Source organism: Pygocentrus nattereri, chromosome 2 (genome assembly GCF_015220715.1).
Source record: "Pygocentrus nattereri isolate fPygNat1 chromosome 2, fPygNat1.pri, whole genome shotgun sequence".
NCBI classification, from domain to species: Eukaryota; Metazoa; Chordata; class Actinopteri; order Characiformes; family Serrasalmidae; genus Pygocentrus; species Pygocentrus nattereri.
The window spans coordinates 23,855,119-23,869,105 of NC_051212.1; the positions used below are offsets into that span (position 1 = coordinate 23,855,119).

The window sequence follows — 13,987 nt, forward strand, 5'->3', positions numbered from 1 at the left end:
TTTCCATACATCAAAACAATATTTACACTGATTAGTGAAGAATGCAGTCATAAAATACACTGAAACAGTAGTTTTTAAAAGCAAAGAGAGGAAGTGAAATGTTTTTTTTGGTTGTTGTTCTAAACCTCACTCTCATCTAGTTGAAGACAAGAATGCGCAGCGAGCTTTAAAAAGCCCATGACTGGCCACATGGTGGCTTTATTGGCACAAACACTGTGGCAAAAGCAGTATGAGCAGAGCGGGCTTGCATTCACATTTCATTTTAGTATACTGTCCACACACAAGAACAATTACCATGATTATTATTACACAGAAGGATGGGGGTCATAAAGACAGATTTAATCACATGATGCTGGTGCCAGTGGCCTTGGTTTGTGCTCTTCTACCCAGCACCAGGAACAAAGCAGAAAAAAGATGAGTGGAATAGTGCTTGACATGCTCTTTAAAAAACGGGGTTGTTTAAGGGTCCTTTAGTAAAAGTTATAGAGAACCATGGCAACTAAAAGAAACAGTGTGCTGGTTAAATTTTCCTCTGCAATCCAGAAACTGCATTCTGAAGGCTCCTAAACGGGTTTTGACTGGGACATAAATTGGTATGTAACTTTTACATTCAGTGGAGGTTCTCTGAACTTGAAAAAGGTTCTTCACACTCACGTCTTTACAAAAATGATCACTTATAGAACCAAAACTTTGAAACATTTTAGGGATCCAAAAATGGTTCTTCTATAACATTGCTCCATAGAACCTTTCTTAAACAGTGAAAAGGCTTGATTTAAGTTGGAGCTGTGCAAACCTCGCCTGGTTCATTGTGTTGCATGATGGTAAATCTTTACACCAGTTTAATCTCACCTTAGTGAGGCAGCTGTGGTTTTCAGAACAAGGCTCTGCTCACCACTCGGCTACCCGGAAGAGCCTGATGACGACAGAGCTCAAACCTCAGCTCTGCGTGTATAGCGTGTAGTGTCTTTTCACGTGTGAAATTCCCCTTTAATATTCTTCAAAGAAATGTTATGTCTCATAACACCACAAGAACTACTTGACTGTTTTCTTCTCGACTTCTTCCTCAGTTGCAACCGGCTACTCTAACAGACAGCCAAGGCGAGGCACAATTAATCTCAAACAAGCCCAATGTCTGCCATTTTAATCCTGCTACAGTCACCTCCACAAAGTTATGATGTACACTTATTACAATCTTTATTGCATATATTATTATCATTATTATTATTATTAGTAGTAGTAGTATTAGTATTATTAGCATCATTGTACATAGTCTTCATAATGGGGAACCTGTTGTATAGAGCCCTATAAAAGTTTCTGGACAGAGAGCATCAGTGGAGCCCTGACACCACACTTTTAAATCCAGGCTTTAAATGACTTTGCATTTGTTTGTAAAGCACTTTGAATAACAGTAGAGCATGTAAGGTGCTATATAAATAAAAGTGCCTTGCCCAGCTTTGCCTTCTGTGGACCATGGACTTGTCGTAAATAGGCCTTTAAAGTATGTTTAAGGATCCTTTACTGCACCAAAAATGAACAAAACCTTGTTTGTCCATTTTTGATTTGCAGAATTTGAATATGGCTGCTGCCCTTTTTTCATGACGAATGGAGCATTTAAAAAGCTCCAAAATTACTTGGAAAAAGAAATCTTGCTCCAATATCTTCTACTGAAACAAAGTTTTTTTAATCCACTTTGGTGATACAAGGCTTTGTTGCGACAGCGATGATACAATGCTGTCAATAACCTTTTAAAAAGAGTTCTGCGGGACCATAAAGGGTGCTACTGCTGTTACAAGTCATAGAACCTTTTAGTGCTATACAGAACCCTTTTTGTGTAGAGTGATCAAAATTTAAAAGGACTAAAATGAAAAGAAACCATATTTTAAACACAGGGCTTCCACTGTAGTAGAGGTAACCATTAAAATGCATTTACAGGTTGAAAGCCTTCCTGTTAAAGGTATGGTGTGGGTTCAGAGTGGCTCTATTCAGAGAGAGAGAGAGAGAGAGAGAGAAGGGCAGGGAGCCAATAGGAAAAGAGTTAAGCACTTACTCCTGCAGTGTGGACTTTCACTCCCACATACAAACATCAGCATTCACTACCGCTGTTTGATTACTGGATCCTTGACCATTTAACAAACACAGAGAGACACAAAGCTCACAGTCCAAACATACAGCTTTCCCCACAAATCATACTTATATACAAGCCTGCGGAAAAGCCAGACACAATAAACAGGCTTGGATCAGATGCATGTTTGGGTGTTTTGATTTAATTGTTTTTTTTCTTTATCCCTCTATCCAGTGCCATCTGGGAGCCATTCCTACATTTCCACTCCTCTTTTTCCTTCACTCTTTTCCTCCTCTCTCCCCCTCTCTCTCTCACTTTCCTCATCTCAATCCTGCATTTATGAAGTCTCCTCCTCTCCTCCTCCACGTCCCTGAAGCTTTCTCCTCTCTGCCGTGTTCTGTCCCTCTGTCCCTGTCTGTTCCTCTCTGAAAGGAAGGATGAGGGGTGGTGTGAGTGTGTGGTGTGTGGGCCTGTTGTTTTTGGGGTTGCGATGGGTTCAGGGACAAAGCCAGACCAACTTCAGCAGGTAAGAGTATGTGTGGGTGCAAATGCATGCAGGCATGCACTAGCAGGTATTCATGCCACCCTGTTTATGTATGTGTGTGTGTGTGTGTGTGTGTGTGTGTGTGTTGGACTGGGTGCTCACTGTATAACTGTTACAACTGTTGATTATCTTCTCTTTCTCAAAGATGAAAGCTTTAAGTGCTGTATGGCAGATGGTGACAGTTTTGGTGGTCTACCAGATCTTTCATGGTTTTCTCTAGAACCTTCAATCATTTTTTGAACACTTTTGGAAACTCCTGTTTTTCCATTTATCTGTCTTTGGCTTTCCTCTTCTTCATGCAAGTGGACTGTCTTATATCTAATCTCCTCAAAATATATCTTCTGAAAGGTGAACTGCAACTGAGAACAGACAATTTCTCTCAAAATTTAAAAAAGAAAAACACAACAGCTGGCAGTTCTCACTGACTTGTGTTCCTTAAAAAACTCCTCCAACGGAAGACCCATTTGTAACGCATAAATTAGGAAAAACAGTGGAGTTCACAATGGAGCTCTAGGCCGCGTCGCGATGCTTATGCCAAGCAGCATGTTTGTGGTTAAATGGGGTTACGTTCCAGCCAAAGCACCACGTCTGAGTCTCGGTGCAGTTAAAGCTGAATGTGTGAAAGTCCTTAAATAGCAGAGTCTGTTTGATAACAGCGCCGCTTTTGATTTACCATGAACCTCAGAGCGCGTTTGATGTAGATCTGAAACTGAGCTGTTTTATATCTTTTGAAGTATTTATGGATGAGGGAGTGTATGATGGACGTATGTGTGTGTGTGTGCGTGTGTGTGTGTGTGTGTGTGTGTGTGTGTGTGAGTCCACTCAGTGAAGATTTTATGAGGGCCCTAATTGGCAGTTTAGCAAATAACTCCTCAGTGTGTGTTTTATTTCAAGAAAAATGCCTTAAAATTCATTACATGGAAACAAGTACATCACTCACTTAAATGAAAGTGCTCAGAGTAAAAGAGTAATGTATATGTGGGATCTGTTTGAGGTTTCCTCTGTTGACAGTGTTGAGACAGTGTTGGAAATACGTCTTTAGAATACATAACTGAAGTATCTGTATTTAGTCCACATCATGTTTTTAAAAGGCAGTGTTCAGAATACAGTTACTTTTTACATTTTTAGGAGAAAATTCTTACATAAACCACACTACCAATGCTTGTTTATTTACTACTTTCAAATCAGTGCATAGCATGTAGGAAATCAGTGAACGGGCTCTAAAGAGGAAATTAACAAATGGCTTTTTGTTGCGAACACTGACGTTTCTGCTAGAGCATGAGCAGACTGATAAATCCATGTGATGAGCCAGGTATCTCTCAGTAATTGAGCTCTTTTGAGGGATATTTGAAATGAACTGTCTCCTCAGCACTGCACTAGTCTTGTGGGCCCAGAATAAAAGTGAAATCCTTCTAAAACTTAATCCCAAATTCCTCTTCCATACTCTTTTAACATCCAAAGTACAATCAATAACACAAGAAAAAGAAGCTAGCCAGCAAAATGTAAATATTAAGAACTGTTTTAATGTTTATTAAATGTTTATTTTTACCACAAGTAACGTCTTCTCTACAAACGGCACACGTCTCCATGCTGAACTGGAGTTTCTGGTGGGACGTTTCAGCCATGCTAACTATGTTAATCCGTAGATTAACGGTGTGCTGGTTGCCTGTCGGACAGTGTCTGTGTTTACATGCAAAGATTTTTGCCAATCCGATTGAACAGAATCGGATTACAGATTCAGACTGAGGGGTTTATCTGCTCACTCTGCTCAACAATCTGACCAAAATCTTCGTTTACATGCCGACTACAAGTAATCGGATGCAGAATGACGCGCATGCGTGGAGCAGCGCTGAGGGTGAACGTTACCATGACAGCGAACAGCACGTGAGATCCAGTCGGCGCGAGATGAGTTTCCAGGTGGCGCGCTTGTGTTTTTAATGGCTTTAAACTGACGTCAGGCTCAGAAAAACGTCCTTCACATGCACTTATAAAGGAAGACGTCGTGCTCTGAGACACATAAGCTGGCCGTCCGTCCCACCGCCGTCTTTTAAAGCTCACAGTATAAACCTCGTCTCCTCTGCAGACCAGCTTCAGCTTCAGCTCCGCCACAAGGTACAAAGGTATTAACATTTCGCCATGACGCGTCGCGCATGCGCAGAACGTTATTACACGTTCAGATCGGAGTGTAATCGGATTCAGGCGTTTACACGGATATTATTCTTCTATTTAACGGATTATTTAGAGGTTTACCCACCTCGTTCAATCGGATAGAAATTGTATGGGCCTCAATCGGATTAGTCTATTCCGATTGAGGTGTTTACATGGACGTATTCTATTGCGATCGAGCTGTTAGTCGGATTATTAACGGATTCTCAGGCTGCGTGTAAACGTGGCTGGTGTTGATGAGCGCACCATCATCATCCGCTTTGAGTTGTGCCTTAATGAGGCGTTGGATTGATTTAGACATTTCACATTCAGTTCTGTCCACTCTGGTAAGGGAACACTGCCACTAACATTTAGCCCCGTTCTCCCCACGTTGGGTTACGAGATGCCTGACCCCGGAGGGCTAATGTAGGGGACACACTCATGAGCGACAGGCTTAGCATCGGTGTTGTCTCGGACTTGTGCATCTGTCTCACATTTTGGAGGAATCTGTTCCAAATGTGCTCTAAATATCGGCACTGTTATAAATAAATAAATTCCTTTAAGTGTATTTTTTGTACATCATTTGAGCTCAGCGGGCGTCCTTTACATTGTGTGAAAGTGTCATGAAGAATGGACCAATAGAAATGTTACAAGTTTGTATGGAATAAAATCTCTTACACTGAAAGTAACAAACGTTTTGGGCCCTCGCTTGTAAAGTTACCAAATTGGACATACTCGTTTATCTTTAGACAGAGATGATATTGTGATGTGGGGGGTTCTCAGAAAAAAAGGAAAGTCTCGAGGTTCTGGCCCATAACTCAGCTTTGCTCGACTTAACTCTAAAGCACTTTCTCGGGTTAGCGCCCGGCTCTTACTGTTAGCTGGCTCTAGCAGCAACGCATATCCCTCCAGTGCCTAGCGCCACCCTTTACAATAAAAGTCCATGCGAAAGAACCAAGCATAATCATTACCAGCAAATGAAATGTACGAGTAATGAATTTATCATGCACAAACATTTTCTGAGCTGGTTACCCTATTACTTATATAATAAACAGAGCATATGGTACCATTTAAATGTTACTAAATAGATTTAGTCCTTATGCGAAAAACCCCCTGGTGTTCAGGGATTAAGTTACTATGTTGGCTCGCTACTCCAGAATTTGCTGGCTGCTAATTTGCCATAGCGGCGCTGATTTTACAACTTTTCTTTTGGAAACGCTCTTCCTGGTTTGGTAATGCGCTCCTCCGTGAAATAACTGAGTTCACATCATGCCTGTCAGAGTTAGCCGTCTGCGTGACTGTGCTTGTGCGTGTTTGTGTGTAGGTCCACCTTCCTAGATTGCCACTGCTGGTGCCAACACTGCTGCCAACACTGCTGCCACGTGCAGAGATTTTTTTTCTCTAAACATAGTAAATGATCCCATCTCTCTCTCTCTCTCTCTCTCTCTCTCTCTCTCTCTCTCTCTCTAGGCCTGTCTTCCTGTGTGGGGGTCATTTAGTAACAGACTCAGGTTTTGTGGCTAGTGAAGATTTTCCCACTCACTACAAACCCAACTCTAAATGCACCTGGTACATCACTGTGAGTCCCTCCTCTCTCGTCTCTCTTTCCCTCTTATCTCTGTAATAACACATTTATCACAGCTGTAGAAATTACACATATACAGAACTGTGGACAAGTCTTCTGAATTATAGGCAGAGCTGTTTATCTGGGCACCAAGCCTTTACTGGTTCAAAAACACTAATATTAGAATAAATACAAATAGCCTAACCATTTCCAGACCTCTCCTCCTACTAGTCCCCTATTTAGTCACCATCCAATACCTGCTTCAGATAATCAGTCCTTGATTAAATTATATCAGATGCTCTGTTGGTTGGACAGATCCAGGCAGCAAGAAGTTGGGTACCAACTCTGTTCTTCTGCATTCTCATAATCAATATAGTGATAACTTTTTTTAATGCATGTAGACATTTTCCTGTGTCTGTGATGCTGATGTTGCACCTCTCAGAGCTAAGAAATTCATTCAAAACACAACATCCTTACGGTTCTTTTACCATTCGTAAGAGTTTTAAAAGTGATTTTGGAAGGTTTCTTTCTTTCTTTTTGGTTAAATGCGTGCTTCTAAAGTAAGCTAAAAATACTCTCCCCTAGGGTTCCACTGGACACAAAACTGCACCCAGTGTCAGATGTTAAATGGTCTTGTGTGACTGCAAGTATAAAACCACTCAAAGACATGATGTCTTTGAGTAATTGTGTGATTTATGCATAAGTATTTTAACATATTCATTGACATTTTAAGCAAAATGTTATTTAGCTAGACCTGTCCAGGGTGTATCCTGCCTTCCGCCTGATGGCGGCTGGGATAGGCTCCAGCACCCCCCGTGACACAGAAGGAGAAGCGGCTTAGAAGATGTGTGTGTGTGTGTGTGTGTTATTTAGCTATTGGCTTGCTAGTTAGTATTTTGGCAGTGGTAGCGTCAGTTTCCTGAGTTCCTCGGCCTGAGAGAGAAAGGCAAAGCAAAGCTATAAAGCAGTGGTTCTCAGTCATGATCCTGAAGTGTCATTACTCTCTGCATGTTGTAGTGTTTTTGCATTCACTTCACCTCAGAAAGGGCTGGGAGCAGGAAATTCTAAAATATGCAGAGCAGTGTTACTCAGGAGTGACCAGAACTGACCAGAACCACTACCCATAATATTTAGACAATTGTAATTTTTTTAAGTAGAGTTATTAAATTATTTCTAAAATCTTTTAAATAGTTCTAAAATAGTACTTTCTTAACTTAAGATGGGAAAAGTATTACAGAGGGAGTGTACTGACCTGCTGCATTAGCAGTATGTTAGAGTTTCTAAAGCAGGGGTGCCCAAACTAAAAGCAATGCTGCAGACTTGTTTTGTGCTCCATGGAAGCTCATGGGTGCAATTTCTGACTTTAGAACGCTGCGTTTCCCAAAAATCACCAAAACCATTTATCTCAATCTTGAAAAAAGAAAATAAATCTGTTTTTTGTAGGTCCCAGAAGGTCAAGTGGTCATGGTCCAGTTCAGGATCTTTGACCTTGAGGCTGACCCCACCTGTCGCTATGACTACGTGGATGTGTATAACGGTCACTCATACACAGTGCAGAAGCTGGGCCGCTTCTGTGGAACGTTCCGGCCGGGAGCGCTCATCTCCACCTCCAACACCATGATGGTGGAGATGGTGTCTGACTCCAGCAGAGGAGGAAGAGGATTCCTGGCCTTCTTCAGTGGAGGAAAACCACACGTGGATGGTTGGACATTTCGTTGGCTGCACTGTTGATTTTATATCATCAATACAACCAGTGTTTTTAATCTTTCTCACACCAAAACTCTCTGTGTTTCTCTCTCTTGCTCTTTCCTCTCTCTCTCTCTCTCTCTCTCTCTCTCTCTCTCTCTCTCTCTCTCTCTCTCTCTCTCTCTCTCTCTATCTGTAGAGAATCAGTTCTGTGGAGGCAGATTAACTAAGCCTGAGGGTTCCGTGAAGACTCCGAACTGGCCGGACTCTCATTACCCAGCAGGCATCAGCTGCTCTTGGCACATCACCGTGGCAACCAACATGGTCAGCATGCTGAGCCTCACTTCACGCCTCTTTCTCTCGTGTCTGCTCTTTCTTGGTTCTCCAGTTTGGCTGTGTGAATTAGATTTATGCTCTTCTTTGTTGGCTTTAACATCATTTGTTAGATTAGATTTGCTTTGACAAGAGAACATTTGAACTGGTTTATTGGTTTGTGTGAGTGTGTATGTGGTTGTTCATATGTACGTGTGTGTGTGTGTGTGTGTGTGTGTGTGTGTGTGTGTGTGTGTGTGTGTATATATGTATGTGTACATTGCCTAAGACTGAGAGACCCCATTGAAAGGGTGTGTTTATGGAGCAGGAGTGAGAGAGAGAGAGATAGAGGGCAGGAGAGTTAAATGAAACGTTGTATGAAAGACTCTTTATGCCTGTAGCTGCTACGCCTTTTCCCTTCATAGTAACTCAATGCTGTACATACAGTTACATAACTACATAGCACAGCTATATGCAATAAGACAAACACTATACGTGAACCTGCATGTGTTTGTTTGTGTTTAAATGCATGTAATTATTCATGCAGGTGATTGAGGTGAAGTTTGAAAAGCTGGACATTGAGGCAGATATATACTGTCGCTATGACTATGTTGCGCTGTTTAACGGAGGGGAGTCGGACGATTCTCGACGTATAGGCAAGTTCTGTGGAGAGACAGTGCCAGGGTGAGTCATTCTTCAATTTTAACCCTTTTTTTACCCTTTTTTCACCCTTTACATGGCCAGGGCTCACTGGTGGGCCCAAAGTTTTAGTACACACTTCTGTAACCTGAGAACAGCTCCACCAGTTTGCATAGAAGTCCTTGTAGTTGCTGAATAAGCTTTAACATGTAATAAGCCTGGGATTTTAAGGGGTTAAAGGCATTTTTAGAGCAGCATGTCTGGACATGTGTAAGAGCATGCTACTCTCTCTGAGAATTTGGTATGTACTGATGCCCCATAAGAAGAAAAGAAAGTTTTTGTTTGCGTTGGGTCAGCAGTGTGGTGGGAAGATTTTGAAAACTTTGTGGACGTTTTTCCCAAGCCTAGTTTTTTTTAAACCATACACTATACACACACACAAAAAAAGACTGAAAGCTTACCACTGTGCCTACGTGTTCCGGTGGTACATGACTTGCATTCTACTTACAATACTGTTTTAAATGTTCTACACCATCAAATTATATGTAAAGTTCTTTATCTGGGCAGTAAACATTTACTTGTTCAAAAACAAATGCTACTACAAAATTAGAAAATTATAAATAAATAAACAAGACTTTGTCATTATGTGCCTGTCAATGTGTTGACTTAACCACTTACAACACAAATAGAAGGTCATCTTGAACATCTATTCATATCATGCATAATCTGGATATGTACATATCAGTATTTTATCCCCTCTGTACCCTGCATCTCATTTATCTACCTCAGACTCACAAGTTGCATACATGGAAATGTGTAAAAATGATACATATCATAGCCTTTTACTTCATAACTATATTACTGTGCATAACAGTACATTGGAAATTGTGCATTAGTGGTGTGTATTTTATATATATATATATATATATGCATAACAGATAGAGAGAAATTTAACTTCAAAATTTGATCAAAAATTCTATGTTCTTCTGCTTTAAGCACAGTTACCTTAACATGTTTGTCACAAATTAATAGTGACCATGAAATGTTACAGCGTATAACTTCTCTTTTATTTATTATTTTTTTTTCTTAAAAATTCTGTTTATTTCCAGGTACAGAAAAATCCCAAAATTTTCAATATGCTCTCAAACTTTTGGACCCACTATACCTAGAATATATTATGGCATATTTTCAATACATTTTTGTACGAATGGCGTAGCTTAACATGAAATTCAGATGTGTTTAGGTCTTTCTGTTTTTCTTTGCAAAAATGCAGAACTGAAGAAACAACTTACCAAAGCACTACTTTGATAATAATGCCAAATATGGTATTAGTTTTTTAACAAAAAACTGGAAAAGATAATAATTCTAAATATTATAAGCAAGACATTTTAATGAAGTTGAAGCTGAGTGTTTTAATATGTAGTATTAGTTCATTAACATCTGTTTTATTCTAAACCTTTGCAGGTTTTTTCCTTTTCCTTAGTTGAAAAATAATAGTAAAATATAAAACATTATTCTGAGTTGTTTAAAAACACAGTGCAGCATATTCAATACTAAAAGAAGGGGTACCTGGATCAAAAAGAGTATCACTAATAATCACTTTGTGTGCAGTTATGCACTTTTTTCTATATGTGTACACCATTTCTGCTAAATATGGCTGTGAAAGGAACTATGCTAAAGTATTATGATGTTGTGTTTAAGTAAGTGCTAAAGATGTATAGAACACAGTCTGAATGAAAGCAGTGTTACCAACAATACAAGCATTTTATCGTACTTTCTCTTTGCCACAGAGTGGTCGTCAGCAATGGGAATGAGTTATTGGTGCAGTTTGTGTCTGACCTGAGTGTGACAGGCTCAGGCTTCATGTTGCACTACTCCAGCATCGCCCGAGGCTCCCGGACCCCCACAGCAGACCTGGATACAGTACCTGGAGCAAGAGTTGACCCTCTACCTGTTATCCCCGCTGCTAAACCACCTGGACCTGCTAGACCTACGTCCAAACCCAGAACAACACCCAAGCCTAAGTTGGTTGTTAAACCTAAAGTGACGCCAAAACCTCCGTCTAGGACACCAAAGCCTAAGCCCTCAAGACCAACTCCTCCTAAGCCAGGGGTCAGGTCTACAAGTAAGCCTAAACCAGCAAGACCCACACCCAAACCCAAGCCCAGACCTGCACAGAGGCCTGCAGCTAGGGTCACACCAAAACCTGCAGTAAAACCAACACTGAAGCCTAAGACTAAACCAACATCAAAGCCTAAGGTTAAACCAGTGCCAAAGCCTGGGGTTAAGTCCACAGCTAAACCACTTTCTAAGCCAACAAAGCCAACACCTGCAGCTAAAGCCAAGCCTGGAGTGAAAACAACACCCAAACCAAAGACCACAGGTGCAACAGGAACCAAGAGAAGTGAGTAGATCTGCGCTATGGCGGTTTTCTTTAGAATCAGTTTTATTTCACCATGGTCCACATGTGAGGAGTACGTCTTGGCAAACATGCACATGTATGACATTAACCAGACAAATATGCATGATTGCTAACACATATTTAACATGGTACATTAAAGTAAACGTATAATAACTAAATTGATGAGATGAGAAATTAGATCTAAAAAGGGTTTGGAATCTCAATGTTATTTTATTCTATAATAACTTATTCAGTGTGGACGTAAACACTACACACCAGAAGATATTTCAAGATTTGATATTTCACTTTTTTAGGGAACATCAAGAAGTATATTTTACATATAGTATATTTTGTATATTTTACAACATCCAACTAATTAGTTGAAAGTTATGAAGTTGTAAGATGGCATCGCGACAGAATCATTTTGTGCACGTATAAGTTACAGAACTGTTTTTCTGGCATTCATGAAATAGATTTTACTGTATATACATGCCCAGTCTGAAGAGACGTGTGTGATAAGCTCATTCATCTCTGTTCTCCTCAGCACCAGTAGGAGATCCACAGTGTGCACAGCCATGCAAGCGGACTGGCACGCTTCTGACCAGCTTCTGCCCCAGCAACTTTGGTAAAACTGCTCCTTATAGACTTTTCACTTTCGTCACTTCTCACTGTTAGTGTCACTTTCAAACCTCCCAGTCTAGACTTTCCAACAGAGAGAGAATGCTGACCTTTAGTTACTAACTAAATATACTGATAATATAATTTGTACAAATGGTCACTGTCTAGATAAAGCCTCATATCTCCACAAGGTAACTTTACAGGAGAAGGAGAGTCTTTTTTTCAAATGCATGCTTAGAAATGATCTTTGGTCAACCTTTAAAGATATGCCAGGTGTGTATTACTTTGTAGTTTTGTGTACATATTTCTAAACTTTGGTTCATTTCTATATGCTTAGTAATGGCATTATCTGTCTGCCTGTCTGTAAACACTTGCGTAACACTCTACAATGACATATCAAAGAGATTTTGCCTTTGGTTGTATGTGGAAGATATGCAAGATTTCTGTTTATATACTTCTAAATTTCTAAATGTATTGTTCTACATTTTTACCAGATTCTATATACACAGTAAAGGCATTATCATCATGTCATGCTCTCACACCCCAAACTCTTTTTCCTCTCTCAGTGGTGACAGGTAAGATCACTTCGCTGACCCCACGCTCCGGTGGCGGTGTTGATGTGGACGTGTCCATTATCAAAGCCTATAAAACAGGCCGACTTAAAACCACCAAAAGAGGACCCATCATATCCATCACCCTATCTACTCCCTGCGCAAAGTGTCCTGCTCTACGTAAAGGTACACTGCACTGATCTTATTGCAACAGCTTGCTTAGAAACGTTTTATGCAACTGATATATATTCAGACTGATATTCACACTGTGCTAGGTTTGTAGTACAGTGCCAGTCTCACTATCTGATTCTTTATTGTTTCAGGAATGAACTATGTGCTGATGGGCCAGGTGAATGAAGAGGGGCGTGGCATTCTGAACCCGTCCAGCTTTGTCCTTCTTTATAAGGCAGTGCATGGCAAGGCACTGGCCAATCTCGCAAAGAAACCATGCTGACCTCACCTTTACTCCACCAAACAACAGGTTAGAAGCCAGTATTAATCATCCTGAAGTATAACAGTCAAAATCAGTCATATTACAACTATTAACAAATAAATCACTAGTATAAGAGTTATTAACAGACTGTCAGACATCCTGGTGGAATGAAGAGTCTTCACTTTTAAATATTCTTGACCTCAATATGCAGTTTAGGTCTCAAAGGAATATCATAGACAAAAGATGTCTGTATATTTCTAAAATGTTCATGAAAGGTAAAACAGTACGACTGCATTGATTCAAATATTGTGAACTGTTCTTAATGTGACCTACAAAGCAAAATCAGGGTTTATGCTCACCTTTAAAGTCACCTTTCAAAATATGTACTGACATAAAAGTACACTGTTGTGTTGTGTTTTTCTGCTACACAGACATCAAAATATAAAGCATTGTATTTTTATTTTTAAATTATAAAATTTCTGTGATTAAAGGATTTTAACTACATTTCAAAGAGTACATGCTTTTGCTTTATGTCGTTTGTTGTTTTTAAAAATGGGCAAAAAAGGAACTTGAAGAAGTTGCACTTCATATGAAAACACTAATGTTTAATTATGTACACTGGTTACTTTAGCTATACACTCTTAAAAAAGAGGGTTCTTCAAGGGTTCTTCAGTAAACTGTTTAGAGCGCCTGTATAAGAAAAGTGTTTATTCAGTTCATTTCACACTTTTCACTGAGCAGGGTTCCATATATAAAGCTACCTTAAACCCCGCCGCTCCTCTTTCCATTCTGATCTTATAAACTCTTCAACCTCTTTCACCCTCACCTTGAACTCCTCTGCCCAGTGTCAAGCATTTTTGAGTTATTTTTTGGACAAAACCAATAAGATCTATCTGCATTTCCCAGTTGCAACTGGCACGTCTCTTTCTCAAGCCTCTGTTTCACTCTCACCTGATAATTGTCTCTCTGTTTTCTCCCCTGTAAACTCTTCCACTGTGTCTGAGATTATTTCCAAATCCTCTACTTGTACAC

The 13,987-nt window shown here is 40.1% G+C and overlaps 1 protein-coding gene across 1 annotated transcript; it reads left to right on the forward strand.

Annotated features, from left to right (window-relative positions):
- Positions 1-2,214: 2,214 nt before the first annotated feature.
- On the forward strand, positions 2,215-13,459 carry pcolceb (procollagen C-endopeptidase enhancer b). The gene is made up of 9 exons (XM_017699637.2): positions 2,215-2,588; positions 6,222-6,330; positions 7,759-8,017; positions 8,201-8,325; positions 8,861-8,997; positions 10,743-11,356; positions 11,898-11,978; positions 12,538-12,708; positions 12,846-13,459. Exons 1-9 carry the CDS (start codon positions 2,500-2,502, stop codon positions 12,974-12,976), a joined length of 1,716 nt encoding a protein of 571 aa, XP_017555126.1. The 5' UTR covers positions 2,215-2,499; the 3' UTR covers positions 12,977-13,459.
- Positions 13,460-13,987: the final 528 nt, after the last annotated feature.

Bases quoted from the DNA above. Each gene is read 5' to 3' on its own strand.
- pcolceb (XM_017699637.2), top strand. From the start codon at position 2,500: ATGAGGGGTGGTGTGAGTGTGTGGTGTGTGGGCCTGTTGTTTTTGGGG. The intron at 8,326-8,860 runs GTCAGCATGCTG...TTATTCATGCAG, and splicing joins TCACCGTGGCAACCAACATG to GTGATTGAGGTGAAGTTTGA. The intron at 11,979-12,537 runs GTAAAACTGCTC...TTCCTCTCTCAG, and splicing joins CTTCTGCCCCAGCAACTTTG to TGGTGACAGGTAAGATCACT.